The 20333-nt window shown below is 40.2% G+C and overlaps 1 protein-coding gene across 1 annotated transcript in view; it reads left to right on the forward strand.

The window, feature by feature from the left end:
- The window catches only part of si:dkey-28b4.8 (sarcoplasmic/endoplasmic reticulum calcium ATPase 2), a 29042-nt gene that overhangs the window by 823 nt on the left and 7886 nt on the right, over positions 1 to 20333 (forward strand). Inside the window, exons 3-19 of the mRNA XM_047578818.1 lie at positions 1435 to 1554; positions 1900 to 1917; positions 2714 to 2796; positions 2892 to 2996; positions 5220 to 5358; positions 7579 to 7745; positions 8477 to 8632; positions 8721 to 8862; positions 10192 to 10358; positions 11573 to 11661; positions 13899 to 14001; positions 14160 to 14291; positions 15856 to 15981; positions 16113 to 16334; positions 16695 to 16806; positions 17367 to 17605; positions 19367 to 19587. Of these exons, the coding sequence (XP_047434774.1) occupies positions 1437 to 1554; positions 1900 to 1917; positions 2714 to 2796; positions 2892 to 2996; positions 5220 to 5358; positions 7579 to 7745; positions 8477 to 8632; positions 8721 to 8862; positions 10192 to 10358; positions 11573 to 11661; positions 13899 to 14001; positions 14160 to 14291; positions 15856 to 15981; positions 16113 to 16334; positions 16695 to 16806; positions 17367 to 17605; positions 19367 to 19587 (2339 nt within the window). The 5' untranslated portion in view covers positions 1435 to 1436. The remainder of the gene's footprint in view (positions 1 to 1434; positions 1555 to 1899; positions 1918 to 2713; positions 2797 to 2891; positions 2997 to 5219; positions 5359 to 7578; positions 7746 to 8476; positions 8633 to 8720; positions 8863 to 10191; positions 10359 to 11572; positions 11662 to 13898; positions 14002 to 14159; positions 14292 to 15855; positions 15982 to 16112; positions 16335 to 16694; positions 16807 to 17366; positions 17606 to 19366; positions 19588 to 20333) is intronic.

Below are 20333 nucleotides of genomic sequence, written 5' to 3' on the forward strand. Positions count from 1 at the left end.
TTGTGAGATGTTGGTGGTTTCCTCTCATCAACTGATGCTCCAACATTTCTACTGGATGAAGGTCAGGACTTTGACTTGTTCCTAAACATTCATCTGGTTCTTCTGGAGAACCACTGGTGTTCTTGGGCTCCTTGTCTTCCTCCATGACCCAGTTTCTCTTCACATTCAGCTCATGGACTCATGTCCTGACATTTTCTTTCAGAGTTCACTGGTAGAATTCACAGTTCATTGGTCCATCAATGATGAGCAGATGCAGCAGAACAGGAACAAACCAGGACATTAGCGCCCCCATGTGTCATGGAGGGATGAGGTTCTGATGCTGGAATGCAGTGTTGGTTCATCTCCAAACATTTAAACCAAACTATTCTACTCTGGTCTCATCTGTCCACTAAACATTGTCCCACATGTTCTTTGTGGACAGAGAGCAGTGTCTTTGGTTGTTGAGTGGATTCATCAACATGAACATCAGCCAATGTGAGAGAGGCCTTTAGCTGCTTAGAAGTTCCTCTGGTTCCTCTGGTTCCTCTCCCACTATGATGGAGTGATGTTTGTTGGTGGACCACTCCTGTGGAGGGGAACAGTCGTCTTCAATCTGTCTGACTCTCTGTGGATTATTTGTGGCTTCCAGACTCTTTAGAGATGGTTGTGGAACCTTTTCCATCCTGATGAGCAGCAACAACTCTTTATATCTGAGCTCCTCACAAAGCTCAGCACAAAGATCAGACTGAGACAAATCCCTGATTCATAGAAACTAAACCAGGAACTCATTTAAACAATCTGACAAAGCGTTTTTCCAAACGATCAACATTATAATTGTTTTTTGGAACAATCGCTGGGCTCCTGTACAGAATACATGACCTGTCTCTCAATGTTTCAATTTGCGGATGTGGAAATTAGCTTCAGCCGTTTCCAGATGATGTTTTTGAGTCGACTGTCCGGAGGTTTATGACTAAACGGAGCAACAGGCCAATGAAGATGCGCTGACATGAATATTTTTAATTTTCTCAGATAAGAGTAATGAGAATAACATCAATGAATAAGTCATGGTTCTATTATTATTATTATTATTATTATTATTTACTTACCAGCTTGTAGAAGGCCTGAAGTCCTCAAATAAGAAGTAGTCTTTCTGAAAGGACCTAATATAGACGGTAAAAAATATCCTTTCGATATGATGCAACACAGGGAGGTATTCTGTAAGGTCTGCATCACATCCCATGGCCCATTATTAATTCCTGTCTCTTGTGTGCATCTGTCTCGGTGGGTTATTGTTGGCGCGGTTGCTCGGCTGTGCAGTACACATGTAATATAAACAACATTTACATTTTAAAAACCAAGAAGTAGAAACATCACCTTCCTACCTTTGTAGTTTTTGAGTGAGATCATCTCTATTTGTTAGTATTGACTAACCCCCTCCCCCCCTCTGTCCCACAGTGATGGATAATGCTCACACTAAGACGGTGGAGGAGGTTCTTGGCTTCTTCAGCGTAAATGAATCGACAGGTCTGAGCTGTGAGCAGCTGAAGAAGAACAGGGAGCGATGGGGACCCAACGGTACAAAATGTTTCGCTAAACAATCATTAAATTTATGTGGTGTGAGTAAATGAATCGATGTCGTCACCTTTGTGAAGGTTCACAGTCGTCCGGGTCCTGGTACGTTCGGAAAGACGAGCTAAAAATAAAGACGACTGGACTTATTTGGTTTCTAGAAGACGTTTGATCCGAGTCCTCGGACAACAAATGTTTTCCAGTTTAGTCCAGTTGCTTTTTTTTCTTCTTTTGATGGTTCGATCAAATCAAACCACAGTTATTTCACATACTGAACCATGATATCGAGTCTTGTAGAGTCTGGTTTCTCTTCACGTCCCTCTAACTCTGTCTTTGCTTCCTTCCTCGTAGAACTGCCAGCAGAAGAAGGTTCGTATCTGTTTGCATCATTCTCCAGAAAATAAGCACGTGTCTGTTCCTTCTTTATGATTCAGCTGAATCTAATTTCCTGATTCATTTAGTGGGATTTTGAAACAATTAAAACTGAAGCTAATGTCGTCTTTGGTTCCTGGGATTCGTGGTGTCTCCTCCGTCTCCTCCCTCTACTTTCTCATCTTTCATGAGCCTTTGCTCTTCTCTGTCGACATACTTTTTTAAATCAAATCAGCTTTCCAGGCTCTGTTCTGGATCTCCCTGACACGTTGACTAAACTCTCGAGATTTGTTGTTCAAAGCAAGCGTCCGCTGCCGTCCCGCCGTTTCTAACGAGACGACGCGGGAGTAGCTTTCGAATCCAGACCCCTCCTCAGAACAAAAACGGAAAAAATCTAAAACATCTCATGACTTAACTGAGTGTAAAATGATCTAATAATGACAACGATGATCTAATATTCAGACGTGAAAGAATAATGAGAATAAAACTTTATTTATCCCCGAGCTGATGATCCTCTATCCTCATCTTTTACAAGGATTCAAGGATTTTTATTTGTCATTCGCAACCAGACAGAAGGAACAAAATTATGCGCTCGAGGTCCAGGATTGTTACCGTAGTAACTATAATATACAGATACTAGTAAACAGTGACTAAACAAGATAAATAAGGTAGAAATACAAATAAAAAATACAAACGGCAACAAGCAGCATGAATTATTTAAGTCTGTAAAGTTGTCTGGATCACGGTTTCACTTCCTTTGTGTCTCCTTGTGTCCTGGCGTCCCCTCCTGCAGGGAAGTCTCTCTGGGAGCTGGTCCTGGAACAGTTCGAGGATTTGTTGGTTCGAATCCTGCTGCTGGCCGCATGCATCTCCTTCGTAAGGAAACCCACCCTCACACACACACACACACACAAGTAGTTTGACGGTGCACTGAAGGATGAAAGTGAAAGTGATTGGTCGCTGCCTTGCAGACGCTGGCGTGGTTCGAAGAAGGGGAAGGGACGATCACGGCCTTCGTGGAGCCCTTCGTCATCCTCCTCATCCTCATCGCTAATGCTATAGTGGGAGTGTGGCAGGTACGTTAAAAACTCTGGTCCACAGGGACGACTCTGGTTGTCAGGACAGATGTTTTTTTTTCTTGGTCCCATCTCGGACACAATGAGACATAATAAAACACCATAGACCTACAGTGATGGACGCAGGATACTTCCATCGATAGGTGGGTGCCGATACTTTATTAGAGGCTTTTAGAACAGTGGCTCCCAATCTGGGGTCTGCCCCCTCCCCTTAGATCAAAACCAAAACCAGTGGTGGGGGGGACGGTCTTGGTTGAGGTCCAGCTGCAGCTGATGCTGCATTCAAGACAACTCTGGGAAAAAGTAGCTCTGACTCGTCAAACTCAGAAATTACTGCTTCCAAAATAAAAAAAAATAACTGCTGCAAATGTTTTAATGTTCAGCAAACAGTGACAATAAACCAAACTTATTTTAACCTGTAACGTCAACGATATGATACCGGAAGTCTGACATTTCCGAGTCGGGATATAGAATTTCTGAGTTTTCGTGTAGGCATCATCTAAGGCCGCATTTTTTTTCCACAAAGTCGCTGTTGTTGGAAAGATGGAAACTAAATTTATGAAACTAGGAGAATGTGTCCTAACTCCAAACAAAGGACTTAAAAAATAGTAATAATAATAATAATAATGATAACTAATATTAAATGTTAGAAGATTCGTCTTGGACTAAGGGAAACCCTCTCAACTCACAGCAACAGTCCTGACTCAGTCTGAAGGAATTCTGGTTTCAAAACCTCTTGGATGTGTCACAATATGTTGCAGATGGTACGAGGGGGGAGGGGGGGGGGGGTACCAGCACCAGTGGCCTAGAGACCTATAGCAGCATGACAAAGCGAGAGTTCAGGAAAGTTTTAGGCCTCATCAGAAAAGCAGAGTCGGTCTCATGAGCCCAAACTTGGAGCTGGTTCCTCAGGAGAAGAGTCTGGGATCCGGAGGCTCCACCTCCTCTGAGCCTGAATTTGAGAGCAAAGTCATCTATTGTGGTGAAAAATCCTTGTTGACACGAAAAGATAAACTTACAGTTTTTTTTTTTTTTTTTTACAGGCGCAGTTATTCTGAAGTCTATTTTAGGAATGAATCAACAAAAGTCATTGTTTAGTTAATCTTCTGACCCCGTGTGGAAAATCTGCGTGGTTCTTGTTTCCTGTTGATCCAGTTCAGACCTTAACGAAAAGCCCGATCTGTTTTCAGAGCGTTTGCCTGCTCTGCTCGGTGGTGTCATGTTTGCATTAAGGTGTTCAAATATTCACAAGTTATTTTTCCAACTTTGGAGGGAGGGGGGATTTGAGGACACTTCAGATCACACTTAGTCACAGGGAAGGGAACGGTAGTAACACACCAACAAAACAAAAAACAAACTCATTGGGCGCCAGCGACTTTTTAACGTCTTTACGTGACTGTGTATTACTTGTGTATTTGTTTATTCAGTAAAATGCACCAATATTACACATTGGCTTGTTACGAGTTAATTCTAAGAACAAATTTGAGTCTTTGTTGAGAAGCGTTTCATTCGGATTCTCTTTGCTTTCAGCTCTTTACTGCTGATGTTTTTAGATGCAGAAATGTAGAAAATTCTGAGTGGAGCAAATACTTTTAAGCTGCAGTGTTTTTCAAAAACAGTCCAAATCCTCTGTTAAAACATTTGATGCATTATGTTTTTACTGGGGATGCATAATCTGTAGCACAATGGCCCTGGTGCTGATGCTAATGGTAGTAACCAGACCCAAAGGAAATCAGATTTGGGTGCCACTAAATTATTAATTAGCTCAGCCCAGTTAGCTCTATTGCTGAACGTCAGTTTTTGTCAGAAATGTCAGTGTCTCTGATGACTTACAGACCCCACACCACTGGTTTTTATTAGGATTCATATTGGTTCATTTATTTCTTAGTCTTAGTTGCATTTATATTATTTAAATTAATATTCTGTTAAACTTGCACAAAACAAGACGCCTTAAAAATAAAAAGGTTTTCAGAAGTACCGGTTTGACTCCGGTATCAGATAAAACCTGGACCACACCCAGACCTACTCATGGTGGTTTAGTCTTGGTGATGGACTGGGACGATAGAGGTGGATCCCTGGTACGTGGACCTCACTGTTTTTAGTTTGAGTCCCAATAGTTGGAAAGACGCTCTATTAATACAAGACTTTTTACTCGAAACTGAATTTCTTCTTCTTCTTCTTTAAACCTTTAAACCATTGACACTGTGTGGTTGTGTCCTCCAGGAGCGTAATGCAGAAAATGCCATTGAGGCTCTGAAGGAGTACGAGCCGGAGATGGGGAAGGTGTACCGACAGGACAAGAAGAGCGTCCAGAGGGTCAGAGCTAGAGACATTGTCCCTGGGGACATTGTGGAAGTGGCAGGTACAAACACCGTGTTATCCTCATCATCAGTGATTCCCCACCACTGTGCCACGCGAAGTTATCAGGTTTCACTTAAGTTTACTGCAAGTAATTGTTCTTGGTTCGTCTGTGCAGAGATGACTAGTGACAGGAAGAACAATTACATCCTCTTCCACTAGGGGGCAGAATAATTAACCTGTCTGTCTACCTGCTGCCATTCAAACACCAGAATAAGTCGTGACGCTTAGAGTCAGGCAGTGGATAAATACTGGAAATGAAACAGTACTCAGTATGAACTGGGTCCTGGAGAAAGTTCTGACCCAGATCAAGGTTCTAGTACGAGGAGCGGTCGGAAGAAATATCTTTGTCGTTTTATGACGTGTACACGTGGTTTTATGACGTTTCCACGTTGGTTTATGTCGTTTAATGACGTGTACACGTGGTTTTATGTCGTTTCCATGTTGGTCCATGTTGGTTTATGTTGTTTTATGACGTGTACACATGATTTTATGTCGTTTCCATGTTGGTTTATGTCGTTTTATGACGTGTACACGTGGTTTTATGTCATTTCCATGTTGGTTTATGTCCTTTTTATGTCGTGTCCACATGGTTGTATCGTTTCCATGTTGGTTTATGTCGTTTTATGACGTGTACACGTGGTTTTATGTCATTTCCATGTTGGTTTATGTCGTTTTATGACGTGTACACGTGGTTTTATGTCGTTTCCATGTAGGTTTATGTCGTTTTATGACGTGTACACGTGGTTTTATGTCGTTTCCATGTTGGTTTATGTCCTTTTTATGTCGTGTCCACATGGTTTTATCGTTTCCATGTTGGTTTATGTCGTTTTATGACGTGTACACGTGGTTTTATGTCATTTCCATGTTGGTTTATGTCGTTTTATGACGTGTTCACGTGGTTTTATGTCGTTTCCTTGTAGGTTTATGTCGTTTTATGACGTGTACACGTGGTTTTATGTCGTTTCCATGTTGGTTTATGTCCTTTTTATGTCGTGTCCACATGGTTTTATCGTTTCCATGTTGGTTTATGTCGTTTTATAACGTGTACACGTGGTTTTATGTCGTTTCCATGTTGGTTTATGTCGTTTTATGACGTGTACACGTGGTTTTATGTCGTTTCCATGTTGGTTTATGTCGTTTTATGACGTGTACACGTGGTTTTATGTCGTTTCCATGTAGGTTTATGTCGTTTTATGACGTGTACACGTGGTTTTATGTCGTTTCCATGTTGGTTTATGTCCTTTTTATGTCGTGTCCACATGGTTTTATCGTTTCCATGTTGGTTTATGTCGTTTTATGACGTGTACACGTGGTTTTATGTCATTTCCATGTTGGTTTATGTCGTTTTATGACGTGTTCACGTGGTTTTATCGTTTCCATGTTGGTTTATGTCGTTTTATGACGTGTACACGTGGTTTTATGTCATTTCCATGTTGGTTTATGTCGTTTTATGACGTGTTCACATGGTTTTATGACGTGTTCACGTGGTTTTATGTCGTTTCCACGTTGGTTTATGTCATTTTATGACGTGTACACGTGGTTTTATGTCGTTTCCATGTTGGTTTATGTCGTTTTATGACGTGTCAACATGGTTTTATCGTTTCCATGTTGGTTTATGTCGTTTTATAACGTGTACACGTGGTTTTATGTCGTTTCCATGTTGGTTTATGTCGTTTTATGACGTGTACACATGGTTTTATCGTTTCCATGTTGGTTTATGTCGTTTTATGACGTGTACACGTGGTTTTATGTCGTTTCCATGTTGGTTTATGTCCTTTTTATGTTGTGTCCACATGGTTTTATCGTTTCCATGTTGGTTTATGTTGGTTTATGTCGTTTTATGACGTATACACGTGGTTTTATGTCGTTTCCATGTTGGTTTATGTTGGTTTATGTCGTTTTATGACGTATACACGTGGTTTTATGTCGTTTCCATGTTGGTTTATGTCGGTTTATGACGTTTTATGACGTGTACACGTGGTTTTATGTCGTTTCCATGTTGGTTTATGTCGTTTTATGACGTGTACACGTGGTTGTATGTCGTTTCCATGTTGTTTTCACCCGAAACAACATGGAGATAATACAACATAAAGCAACAGCAAGTTTGCGTGATCACCCTCCTCAGGTTATTCTGTCCCAGACTGAACGAAAATGAAATGATGAGATGTGAAGTTCAGAATAATACATTGTGTTTCTAACCCCTCTCCCACCAAACCCCCAGTCGGTGATAAGGTCCCAGCAGACATCAGGCTGACGTCCATCCGGTCCACCACACTCAGGGTGGACCAGTCCATTCTGACAGGGGAGTCGGTGTCTGTGATCAAACACACAGACCCTGTACCAGACCCCAGAGCTGTCAACCAAGACAAGAAGAACATGTTATTCTCCGTGAGTCTCAACAACCTCACACTCTCACTCTATGTACACGTTTCCCCCTTTTACAACCAGCAGAGACGTTGGTGAACCTACGGAGAAAAGGCTCTGGGGATTAAAGAGGAAGTAGCTGAAGAGTTTGGGGGCATTTTTTCCATTCAGACTGTTTGGTTTACCAAAAAAATTCAAGGCGCTTCCCTGGGAAGTTAAAAATAGATGCACAAAAAAAAAAACTTATGGGAAATAATTTGCAGAAACAACAAACTGTGCTGTTAACTGCTTATCATGCATCCTGTAAAATAACGGTTTTTCATCGTCTTAGCTTTTATTCATAAGAAAAGTATTTATTTCTTTACTAAGAAGAAAACTACATGTAGCACGAGCTCCCATTTATAAGAACATGCAAACAGCTTTATTATGAGTGTGTTGTACTGACAAAAGGAAGATGTGGACATGTGTCTGCAGACCTGCACGTTGTCTCCACTGACCCAATTATCTGAGCGCTGTTGGGACGAGGCCTCGTCTAGATCGTAACATCAGGTCACGATCTAGATCTTAACCCTGATCTGGGGCCAGTCCACATGGTGGGAGGTGGCCTGGGACACGTGTGACCTCGTCCCTTTATACACAATGAAAAACCTGAGGGAACCTCATTCATTGAAGCTCTGGTAAAAACGTAGAAACGACCGCGTGAACAAGCGACGTTCTGTGAAGCCGAGTTGTTTCCCGTCACGACCTTTCCCCAGGGCACCAACATCGCTGCAGGCCGAGCCATAGGAATCGTCGTGGCGACCGGGGTGCAGACGGAGATCGGGAAAATCCGCGACGAGATGGCCTCCACGGACGCCGAAAGGACCCCGCTGCAGCAGAAACTGGACCAGTTTGGGGAGCAGCTTTCTAAGGCAAGGACCTGCAGGGCTCAGGTGATCCGCCGGATTCGTTCAGTGTGTGAGTTTGCGTCTACAGCTGTCGTCTGGTTGGAACTTGCAGGTCATCAGCGTGATCTGTGTGGCGGTGTGGGCCATCAATGTGGGGCACTTCAATGACCCGGTCCATGGAGGCAGCTGGCTGAGAGGAGCTGTTTACTATTTCAAGATTGCTGTCGCACTGGCTGTGGCCGCCATACCCGAAGGTCAAGTATCTTATCCTTCTGAAAATAAAATAAAATAAAAAATGTACTACTGCACACATTTCAGTCGGAGGGAGACGCTGGGGAATTCCTCTGAACCCATTCAACAACCACTTGACTAGAACTGGACCAAGACTTCATAGAAATACTACAAAGTTCACATATTCTACAAAGATTCTAGTAAAAATACAAAAAAATAGAAACACTCTGTATTTGGACATTTGGATAAAACCAAAGAGCCCAAAGTTTTGGGTTCTTGAAAGAGAATCTGGACGTTTACATCATGAAATCCATAACTTTTTTTTTAATTTAATGATCCACGAGGGAAATGACTTTGTCACAGTAGCTTAGTTGCATATAAAAGAAATACTAGCAAAAAGAAAGATAAAATAAAATAAAAATACGGAAAATGTTCCTTAACTCCTAATAAGATCAAGGAAAATCTAATTTATGTTGGAGAGATTTCAAGCAAATTGGAGATAATCTTTAGGAAATGCACAAAATTTAACTGGAACCAGCGACGTGTCCACTCAGAGACACCAGCTGCTCCTAGGAACTGATTTAACCGTGGACCCGAGGTACGATATCATAGTGAAGAAATATATATTACATATACACTCACTGATCACAAGGAGGTTATATCCCGTGACAATGGAAAATTAAATAAACATTATGTTATAATAATAATAATAACAATAATAATAATAATAATAATAATAATAATAATAAATATATATATCAATAATAATAACAATAATAAAAAATATATAATAACAACAATAATAATAATAATAATAATATAAATAAATATATAAAAATATATAAATATTATAATGAAAATTAATAATAATAAAATAAAATAAAAATAAGTATTATCTAGTAAAATAAAATAGTAAAAAGTGTATGATAATGATGTGGTAAGGCTGAAATAATAATAATAATAATAATAATAAAAATAATAAAAAAATACATATACACAAATAAATATACATAAATATATAAATAATAATAAAATAAAATTAAAATAAGTATTATCTAGTAAAATAGAATAGTAAATACTGTATGATAATGATGTGGTAAGGCTGAGTGGAGTTTGTAATGTTTTGTTTCTTTTTTTTATTGTTCCTCATATTTACTGGGTTCTTATTTATATATATATATATATATATATATATATATATATATATATTTATTTTTTTGACTAGCAAACAGACACTTTCCGACTGAAGTGCTCTTGTTCAGTTGTTGTTAAAGGATTGAAGCCTGCCTTTTAGGGACGCAGCCTTTTATTTTACGACCTACTTACATTCCCCTCCCTGTTGTGTCCTCCAGGCCTCCCGGCTGTCATCACCACCTGTCTGGCTCTGGGAACCAGGAGGATGGCCCGGAAGAACGCCATCGTCCGCAGCCTCCCGTCGGTGGAGACGCTGGGCTGCACCTCCGTCATCTGCTCCGACAAAACTGGAACGTTGACCACGAACCAGATGTCGGTTTGCAGGGTGAGATGCAGTAGGAAGAACTGGCTAATGCTGCCACCTCCGTGCTTCACAGTGGAAGCTTTTAAGTCCGTCTGAGGCGTCGAAGGCGTCTTGGTGGCCTCCCTCATTAGTCTCCTTCTTGCATGGCCCCTTAGGATATACAGACATCTTTGTTATATACTGAACGCGTCTGTGTTTTAACAAAACCTGACGGTGAACATGACGTGACTGCGCGCACACACACACACGCGCACACACACACACACACACACACACACACGGATTCATGAGCCCATTGGAACATTATTATCTCTGTCTACCACCACACTTTTATTTTATTTTATCAGATTTGCTTTAATTTCTATATTATACGTCCAGTGCCACTCGAAAGCAGATATATAAATATATACATTAAGCTTTATTAACCCCTGAAGGACTATTCAGTCTCTACAGTCCATAGACATACGACCATCCAACCATGATACAGCCTCGGTTTAAACACCATTAATATACATTAATATAAGGTAGAAAGCAGGATACATAGTAATAAAGGAGAATACTTCCAAATATAAATATATAAATAAATAAATAAATAAAGATAGACTTTAATGATCCACAAGGGAAACTGCTTGGTTACAGTAGCACCACATGAAAAAAGAAAAGTAAAATTAAAATAAAAAAATAAAATAAAATATTAGTATTATCAGGTAAAATAATATAGAAAATGGTGATTAAAATAAAATAAATAAAAAACAATTATATAAATAACATAAAACTAGGATAAAGATAACAGCCCAGAATAAAAGCTAATGGGTTTATTACTTAAACCAGAATTATTATACTTGTGTGTTTGTTTATTCAGTCTCTTTGTTGAAACGTGTTTCATTTGGAATCAGGTCTCTACTGTTCATGTTTTTAAATATTTCTTTACGCAGAAATGTAGAAAGTTCTGAGTGGGTCAAACACTTTTTAAGCTGCACTTCAAATTTCAAAAACAACCAAAATCCTCTGTTAAAACATTTGATGTTATTTCATTATTTTCAGTTTATTTAGATGTAGATTTAAGTTTGTCAGCAAAGGAACCATGAAGTTGTCGTCAGACGTTGTTGTGATTTTAAACAAAGCTGAAACTTTGAGTGTCTTCTTCAGATTGTCCAGTTTCCTTTTCTTCAGCTTCGTTTTTATGGATCATTGGTTATAACTGTTGCCTGTTTGTTTTCCCTGTGTGTGTTTAGATGTTTGTCGTGGACAGTGTAGCAGCAGAACGCTGCAGCCTGAGTGAGTTCACAGTGACTGGATCCACGTACGCACCCGAAGGAGAAGTGTGAGTGTCATCGTCCTCTCATCATTACCGTCCATCTAGGACGTAGACGCAGGAACTGAATCCTGTTCATGAACATCTCTTTTTAAAGACAAGACTCTGAAGTTTCTGTCACAAAAGTCAGAAACACTCTAAGTGGTTTAGTTCTGGAGGAATCAAAGTTTTTCATTTCATTTTTATTTACTTTTATTTTTGCACAATTGACATATAGTGTAAATACATAATGTTACAGAAAAAGACAATAATAATGAAACAGTTTAGGGAGCAGCAAAAAAAAAAAAAACACGTGTTGACTGAGCCCAGTATTAAAAAAAAACTGAAGCCTCCATCTTGTTAACATCAGAACATATGACTACATATAAATTTATGGTGACTAACAACAACAACAATGAGGAAATAAAGACAGAAAATGTGAATGTTTTTAATTAGTAACTCAAGAGCAACAGTAACGATAATGATCTGTGTTAAAAATGTTCAGTTTATCTTCCAATAAACATCAAACCACAGATACATGGACAACACATCACGAGAAAACAGTCAAATGATCTTCTAGGCGTCTTCTAAAAGAAATAAAGTGGGAACAATCGTTCCATTACTTAACACTGATTGAAAATTGACCTCTGCTGGTGAGAAGTTTACGAATGAACCGGTTAAAAAAATAACAAGTTGTTGGGTTCGTGGGTTGAATCTTATCCACTTTATTCCTGTTCAACATGAGCCTTCGCATTAATTATGGACGCGACCTCCGGTTTGATCTGGAACCGGCGTTTGTTTACATGCCGACTGTGACGAATCAGAATCTCTTTATTGGCCAAATGTTCACAGGAACATTTAAATAAAAGTTAACTCGGCAAGGAAGAAGAAAAAAAAACAATATATACAATTTAGAAAGATGAAAAAACAACGTAAATGTGATGTGATGACCTGGTTGATGCAGGAATGGATTGATGTTTGCTACTGTTTAAAGTGACTTAGGGAACGGACCTGATGTTCGTGTTGTAAAACAGGATGTGATGCAATGACAGGAGTAGATACAGGCAGGAAACGGCTGCTGCCGTAGTTTATAAATCCACTTTATGTGAGCGAACCATGTGGGAAAACCAGTTATCAGAGCTCAGATGTGACAGCTTCACCGTCGTGCTGACGTAGAGGCCTGAAGGGACGATGACATGAAAAGTGGCCAAAGATAACATTGAATTTTCTTTTCAGAAAAGGAATTAGCATTTTAGCTTTAAAACTCAAAACTTAAAATTGAAATTCAAGGCATTTTTCTTTATCGGAGTCGAGAATGGATAAATAAATCTTTAGAAACTGGTCGAGTTGTTGTTTTCAAAGTAAGAGCATGAATGAGGACGGCGCTGTGTAACAGAGATGATGGACATGGATCAAAAAGATCAAAATAGTCTCAGTGAAGAGACATGACCGCAGAAAAACTCATATTTCAGGTAAAAACTAGATATAGCTACATATAATCAGGGAGTAGTTAGCTACGAGCTAACGTTACTCTGATCTGCTGCAGAGATTTCTGCAGGTGACAAGACCTGTTTTACCATCACGTCAAAAATCAGGTCAGAGTAAAGTTCTAAAGACATTTTATTCTGGACTAACCAGGGAAACCACACGGCACCATCCTCATCTGTGCTTTTACTTTGAAAACGACGACTTCCGGTTGGAAAAATATGCAAAAGTTGGTGTTTTTTCTTTTTTTTTGTTTGTTTTGGTGTTGTCTTTTATTTAAGTTTTATTCATCCATTCTCGACCCTGATAAAGAAAAATGCCTTGAATTTAAATTTTAAGTTTTGAATTTTAAAATGAAAATCAAATAATCGCTAATTATTATTTATTTTTTTTCTGAACTGAAAATCCGATGACCGAAACATACACGGACCCAGGGGGACATGACACAACATAACACATAAAAACATGACGCTCAGAGTCTTTTCAGACTTCTCATTTTTGCAGGCATCGATCGATAATAAGCAAAATCCAAAGTCTTTCTAAAACACTGAAGAAACCGTTAATAAATTTAAAATATGTTCAAATAAAGCTGCTACTACCAGTGTCTCACAGGAAGCTGCACCAATAATCAGGTGGATAATGACCTTTGTCCATGAAACCAGGAGAAAAGCATTTACTGCCACTGGTTCATACGAGGCTGCAGGATGTTTCAGTGTAACACATGTGCTCCACTTTCCCTCCTTTCACACTCCTCTTTTCTTTCCCCCCCGTCCTCTCTGCAGCTATAAGGACGGCTCGGTGGTGAAGTGCAGCCGCTTCGAAGGCTTGGTGGAGATGGCCTCCATCTGTGCTTTGTGCAATGACTCATCACTGGACTTCAACGAGGTGAGGAATGCAAACACGGCTGCGGGCCGACCATATACGGCCGGGGAACATGTAAACTGACATCTGATTCTGAGCATTTGTTACTGGAAGTACAGTTGTAGTAACAAGCACATTCCCCAGCCTCCCCTGAACCCCTCTGCGTTTGGTGTGTGATGCAGGCGAAGGGCGTCTACGAGAAGGTCGGCGAGGCCACGGAGACGGCGCTCTGCTGCCTGGTGGAGAAAATGAACGTGTTTGAGACCGACCTGAGGGGACTGAGTCCCGCTGAGAGGGCGACGGCCTGCTGCTCCGTAAGGGACTCGGAAAATATGCGCTTTCAGACGGAAGTTTTTTCCGAATGAGTCACCGATCATTTATTCAGATTTAGTCTAATTATCCCGATGAGTCATTTTTCCGTTCTCTCAGGCCTCACACCTGATACGTCTCTGAGTCCCCGTGTTCACACCCGGCTCAATTCAGTTCAATGTGTCTCCACTTGCTCCCCAGCCCCACTCTGTGTGTGTAAATAAGCAGCAGCGCCACCGTGTGGTCAGTAGAATATTGTATCAGCTGCTGTCTCTAATGCAGGCGTCACAAACTAATTTTAGTTCAGGGGCCACATTTCGCCAAATTTGATCTCAATGGGGCCGGACCAGTAACACAGTAGCTTATTAACTGGTAAATAACGACAACTACAAATGTTTCGTCTTGGCTTTAGTGCAAAAAAGTACAGCTACATGTAATGAACAACTGTGAATTTCTTAAGAAGTGCAAGGTGCAAGTGCAATTTCTTATTTTATCAAATATTTTCAGCTGATATCTTCAGCAAATTTATCCCAGGGGCCAGTTTGGACCCTGGGCCTTATGTTTGACACCTCTGCTCTAATGGATCTCTACCTACCACTGGACCAGAACCAGGAACAAATGGAGACATGATCCAGATTTAGGAACCAGATGGAAAGACTAATTTATTTTAGAGACAAAGACTCAGATTAGAGCTGGACCCTGAAGCTTCAAACATCAGAGGAATGAAACGTCTCTGATGATAAAGGAAATAAAGACGCTGGGAGTTATTGAGGAAATAAATGAATCATCTCCGGAGTTGATTCTAGTTCAGATCAGTTTCTAGTTTAGTTTGGTTCTCAGCTCCAGGTCCAGAACCTTTTAAAAGTCTCGTCACTAATGAGCGGACGTCACTGATTCAGGTGAATAAATGCACATGTGGACTGACACCAGATCAGTGTATTTAATTTAAGACGAGATCTGTCTCCAGTTTCCTCGGTGACGTAAGACACGAGACTCGTGTCAGGTCCTAAAAACGATCAGTGGAACCAACGAGAGGCAATAAATGAATAAATGTGTGTCAATAAAAGTTCTTTTGAAATAGCATCTTACTGAAGCAGTTACTATAGAAACGGCTTTGGACTCACTTGATTAGATTAACTTAAGCTCTAAGTCCTTGTTACTAAACAACTTCTGTCCACAGAAATAAATAAATAAATAATGTAGCAACATAATTAAATCTAACTAATGGTTTTTGTCATTAATAAATAAGGTGTCGTGTGATTCTCAGGATGTGATGAGAATAAATCATTTTAACATTTAAACTTCTATCCACAAAAAATGATAAACGAATTAACGAATAATGAAGTTGCTTTTAACCTTCATGCCCTGATACAGAGAAAAGTCTTGTTTTCCAGTTTATTTATTTATTTATTTTATAAGTTAGCAGTAGTTGGGGCTTTGCTGTCATATTTGTCGTCTCCTGGTCAGTGTTTGGTCTTTAATGGGACCAGGACTCATGGGTCACATGGTCCTAGACCTGCTCCACAGGTGGATTAAACCTGTTTTTATTTTTTTTATTTATTTTTCCAGGTGATCAAACAGCTGATGAGGAAGGAGCTGACTCTAGAGTTTTCTCGGGACAGGAAGTCCATGTCCGTCTTCTGTTCGTCCAATAAACTCAGCAGGACGTCCTCTGGGCCCAAGATGTTTGTAAAGGTCAGGTTCACGTCCCCTCTCTGAGACACTTCAACTCCTCCCTGAGAACTTGTCTCCTCGTGTCTCATCGTGTCTCCTCGTGTCTCATCGTGTCTCCTCGTGTCTCATCGTGTCTCCTCGTGTCTCTTCAGGGGGCTCCGGAGAGCGTCCTGGAGCGGTGTAACTACATACGGGTGGGGGGCTCGGCCCGAGTGCCCCTGAGCCCGGGGGTTAGAGAACAGCTGCTGTCCATTGTTCGGGAGTGGGGGGCCGGGAGGGACACACTGCGCTGCCTGGCCATGGCCACCAGGGACAAACCCCCCGAGATCCACTGCCTCAATCTGGAGAACTCAGCGGCCTTCGGTGACTACGAGGTGATGACGATGATGATGATGATGATGATGATGATGATGATGACGATGATGATAGTGATGACGACAACGACTGTGATGCTGATGATGGTTATATTGAAAATGACGATTAATGATGATGTCAACAATGATGACGATGACGTTGACGATGATGATGATGATGGTTATATTGAAAATGACTGATGATGTCATCAACGATGATGACGATGATGATATTGACGACAACGACAACGTCTTTGCTGATGATGATGACGGTTATATTGACGACGATGATAATGATGACGATGATTAACGTAGAAGTTAAGTCATTGTTGGTGATGCCTTTAGAAGCTAATTCTCTAAATCTTTATTTCTTCGTCCCAGTCGGATTTGACCTTCGTGGGCTGCGTGGGCATGTTGGACCCCCCCAGGAAGGAGGTGCTCGGAGCGGTTCGAATGTGTCGCCAAGCTGGCATACGAGTCATCATGATTACAGGTACACAATCACACACAATCACACACAATCACACACAATCACACGTCAGAATCAGAATGACTTTATTGATCCCAGGGGGAAATGACCTTTCGTTACAGCAGCTCCTAGTCAGCGTGGACCAGTGTTAAGAACAAAGAGCAATAAGAAAAGTTATAATAATACACACATCAATGTAAAAACTATAAGAAACATATATAAGAACATGTACAAGCATAAGTGAACCTGTGTCCCAGTTGTTGCTCTGTAATAACATTGAATATGGGGTATTACACAGCAGGAAGTGGCACAGAAATTATTACACAGGTTGAGTCCAGAGTCCAATATAGTATAGAAGGAAATGTTTTCTCAGAGATTAGTGCTTCCAGAATAAAAATAAATAAATAAATTAGTGATCAAACATGATTCATATCAGTGTAAAGCTTCTCTACAAGACGACTGTGTTGAGATTATTATTATCCGTAGTACAACCCTCCAGCTAATACATCTCAGTGAAGTCTTATCTTAACTTAACTTAACTTATGTTACACAAATCAAACAAACCATCCGGTTCTGTCCCCCAGGTGACAACAAAGGCACGGCCTTGTCTATCTGCCGGAGAGTGGGCATCATCACGGAGCAGGAGGAGGAGCCAGAGAGCGGCGGCCTCATCCAGAGCCTGACGGGACGGGAGTTTGACGAGCTGCCGCCTCACCTGCAGCGCCAGGCCTGCTCCACGGCGCGCTGCTTCGCCCGCGTGGAACCGGCCCACAAGAGTCGCATCGTGGAGTACCTGCAGAGCCTGAACGACATCACTGCCATGGTGAGGAACCAAACACCTTTCTGAGAGGTCAGAGTCCGGCTCTGAGCCGGGGTGATCTCTTTATGAACAGAAGTGTCCATGTGGAGCTTTATTTTTCTGATAACTAAGTTGTGCTTTTTGCCCTTTATGTGCCAGTGTTTGTGATGGCACCAAATTTGTATAAAAAAAAAAAAGAAAAGAAAAAAGAAACAAATCCACTTTACATTTCGATTATTGAAAATATTTAAATTTTTGTGTTTTGTTTTTTACAAAGACAAATGTGATGCCATCACAAATACTGACATATAAAATGTTAAAGTCAGAAATTAATCAGATCATCGAGATTTACGTAAAATATTAACATATGCTTTTTTTTAGGGCATTTTTGATGAGGACACTTTTGTCCTGTAATAGTAACTATTTTAAAATCAGGTTATAGCTAAGATCTAATTTTGTAGAATGTTTTCCTGTCGTGGTTTATATCAACTTATATCAAGCAACTTTTTTTTCTTTTTCTTAAAACTCAAGTCCAGTTGCTTTTTTAAATTCTTTATGGATACAGCAATTCATGCACATTTAATAGGGATGCACGATATCTTTTGTTTCAAACCGATAGCGATAATAAAAATGTAAACATGTAAAAATTGCTTTCCTCACAAATACAAAAATAAAAGTTACAAGTCACAAGTTAGACTCGTCTGTAAACAAAAGTACATTCCATAACAAAATAATTAAATAAATCTTTGAACATTTATTACACTCAGCCACCAAACTGCCTTCCTCAGAAACTTTAAAAAAAACCTCCCACACTACTGCTGCCATCTTGTTTGTTTACAAATGTATGCACATTGTGATGCATTCATGTGGTGACGGAAATTCCCCTTTCCCGGTTTGCGAGTCATTTAGCGATTTACACGCAACATCCAGGTTGATCAGTAAAATACTGTGGATAAGACGTTGATATCATTCAGCTACTACCAAAATTATGACAGACTTGACGAGTTGTTTCCCGACATGAGGCAGTCAGAAGATTGTTTTTTGCAGTTACACTGATGCCACTTGAACGCAGCATTCAGGTTTCATGTAGGAGAGGCAGCACCTGATTAAAACGCAGTGCTGACAAAATATGTATTATATGTTATCGGGCCGATAAGTCATGATATCGGACTTAACGGAACGATGTCATAATTTCCTGATATCAGGTGGATAATTATCGTGCACCTCTGATATTTTACATTGTCAAAAAACAAAAAAAAACAATTGGCCTTGGTCCATGACCCCGTCTCTGGTTCTTCTCCTTAGAAGATAAATAGAAACTAAACAGTACGTGGGCTGAACCTAATGAGGAAAAACCATTAAATGCGTGCACAGTCTGAACAGACCTGCAGCTTGAATGGTTCATTGTTCACTCTAGTGTCCAATCTTTAAATATGTGTCAGGAAAAACAAAATGAGAAGGAGGCCGTAACTAACTTTAGAGCTCATTCATGGTGTCGGTCTCTTTTAAAAGCCAAGACTCACAAAAGTCAGAATCACTCTAAGTGGTTTAGTTCTTGTTATTTTTTTACTACCTGATGTCAGCTGTGTTGGTTGAATCCTATAATGACTTTTATCAATGAAATCAGAAGAAAATTACATGTTGCATCATGCAGCATTTACTCAAACACAACTGGAGTCCAGAGCTCTGATTGGTTCAAAGAGCTGCTGTCCCATAAACCACCCAGCAGGATGTTAAAGGGTTTAGATTCTTCTCCTCCAATCCTCTCTTCTTTTATCGGTCCAGACAGGTGACGGAGTGAACGATGCGCCGGCTCTGAAGAAAGCCGAGATCGGTATCGCGATGGGCAGCGGCACGGCGGTGGCGAAGTCCGTCTCCGAGATGATCCTGGCTGACGACAACTTCTCCACCATCGTGGCGGCCGTGGAGGAGGGCAGAGCCATTTACAACAACATGAAACAGTTCATCCGATACCTGATATCCTCCAACATCGGGGAGGTGGTCTGGTTAGTTTCACTTTCACTTTTATTTGACACTGACGTTTGTGCGCCCCAGTCACCTTCAGTCAATGTACATATACATAAATAACCTCTATCGTCTACACAAGAGAATAATATAAACATTTGTTGCCTACTACAGTAACAGTGAAATTAAGACACGCTCAGTCAGTGCTTTGGTTATCAACAAGCCATTATCTTTAAACGCGTGGTGTGATGTGGACTCTGAATGCAGTTTTTCTCAGTGGAATCGTTCAGTCTCTTCTTGCTGCACCTCTGGTGGTTCTTAAAGCAGTAGCAATTGTTTTATCAGTTTTATCATTGTTTTATTGCTTTATCAGCTTTGCTCTTTAGTCAGAACTAAAATGTACGATAAGGCAACGTTTCACCAGGACGGTCCACAGCCTGAAGACCTGAGGGTTCATAGTTTTAAAGGGAAGACCTACCTTTTTAGTGTAGCTTTCAGTTGAATCTTAACCATCTATTTATTTATTGTTTAAAGTATTTATCTCTTTCACTATTTTAGTAGTTAGCATTTTATGGTGTTTTGTGACCTTAAGTTTGATTCTATCTATCTATTTTTTGTTTTTCTCTTTTTAGGCTCTTTAGGTCTATAAACTATTTTTATAGTTTTTAGGGTCTTGTTTTTTTTTTTTTTTTCAGTCTCTGGTCTTTCCTCCGCTGCGATAGCATTTCCTGCTCCTGTTCTAATGAATATTGCTTGTATTTATTCTGCATAATGGATTTTTAAGTCG

The sequence above is a fragment of the Mugil cephalus genome, chromosome 2 (genome assembly GCF_022458985.1).
Source record: "Mugil cephalus isolate CIBA_MC_2020 chromosome 2, CIBA_Mcephalus_1.1, whole genome shotgun sequence".
In the NCBI taxonomy this organism is placed as follows: domain Eukaryota; kingdom Metazoa; phylum Chordata; class Actinopteri; order Mugiliformes; family Mugilidae; genus Mugil; species Mugil cephalus.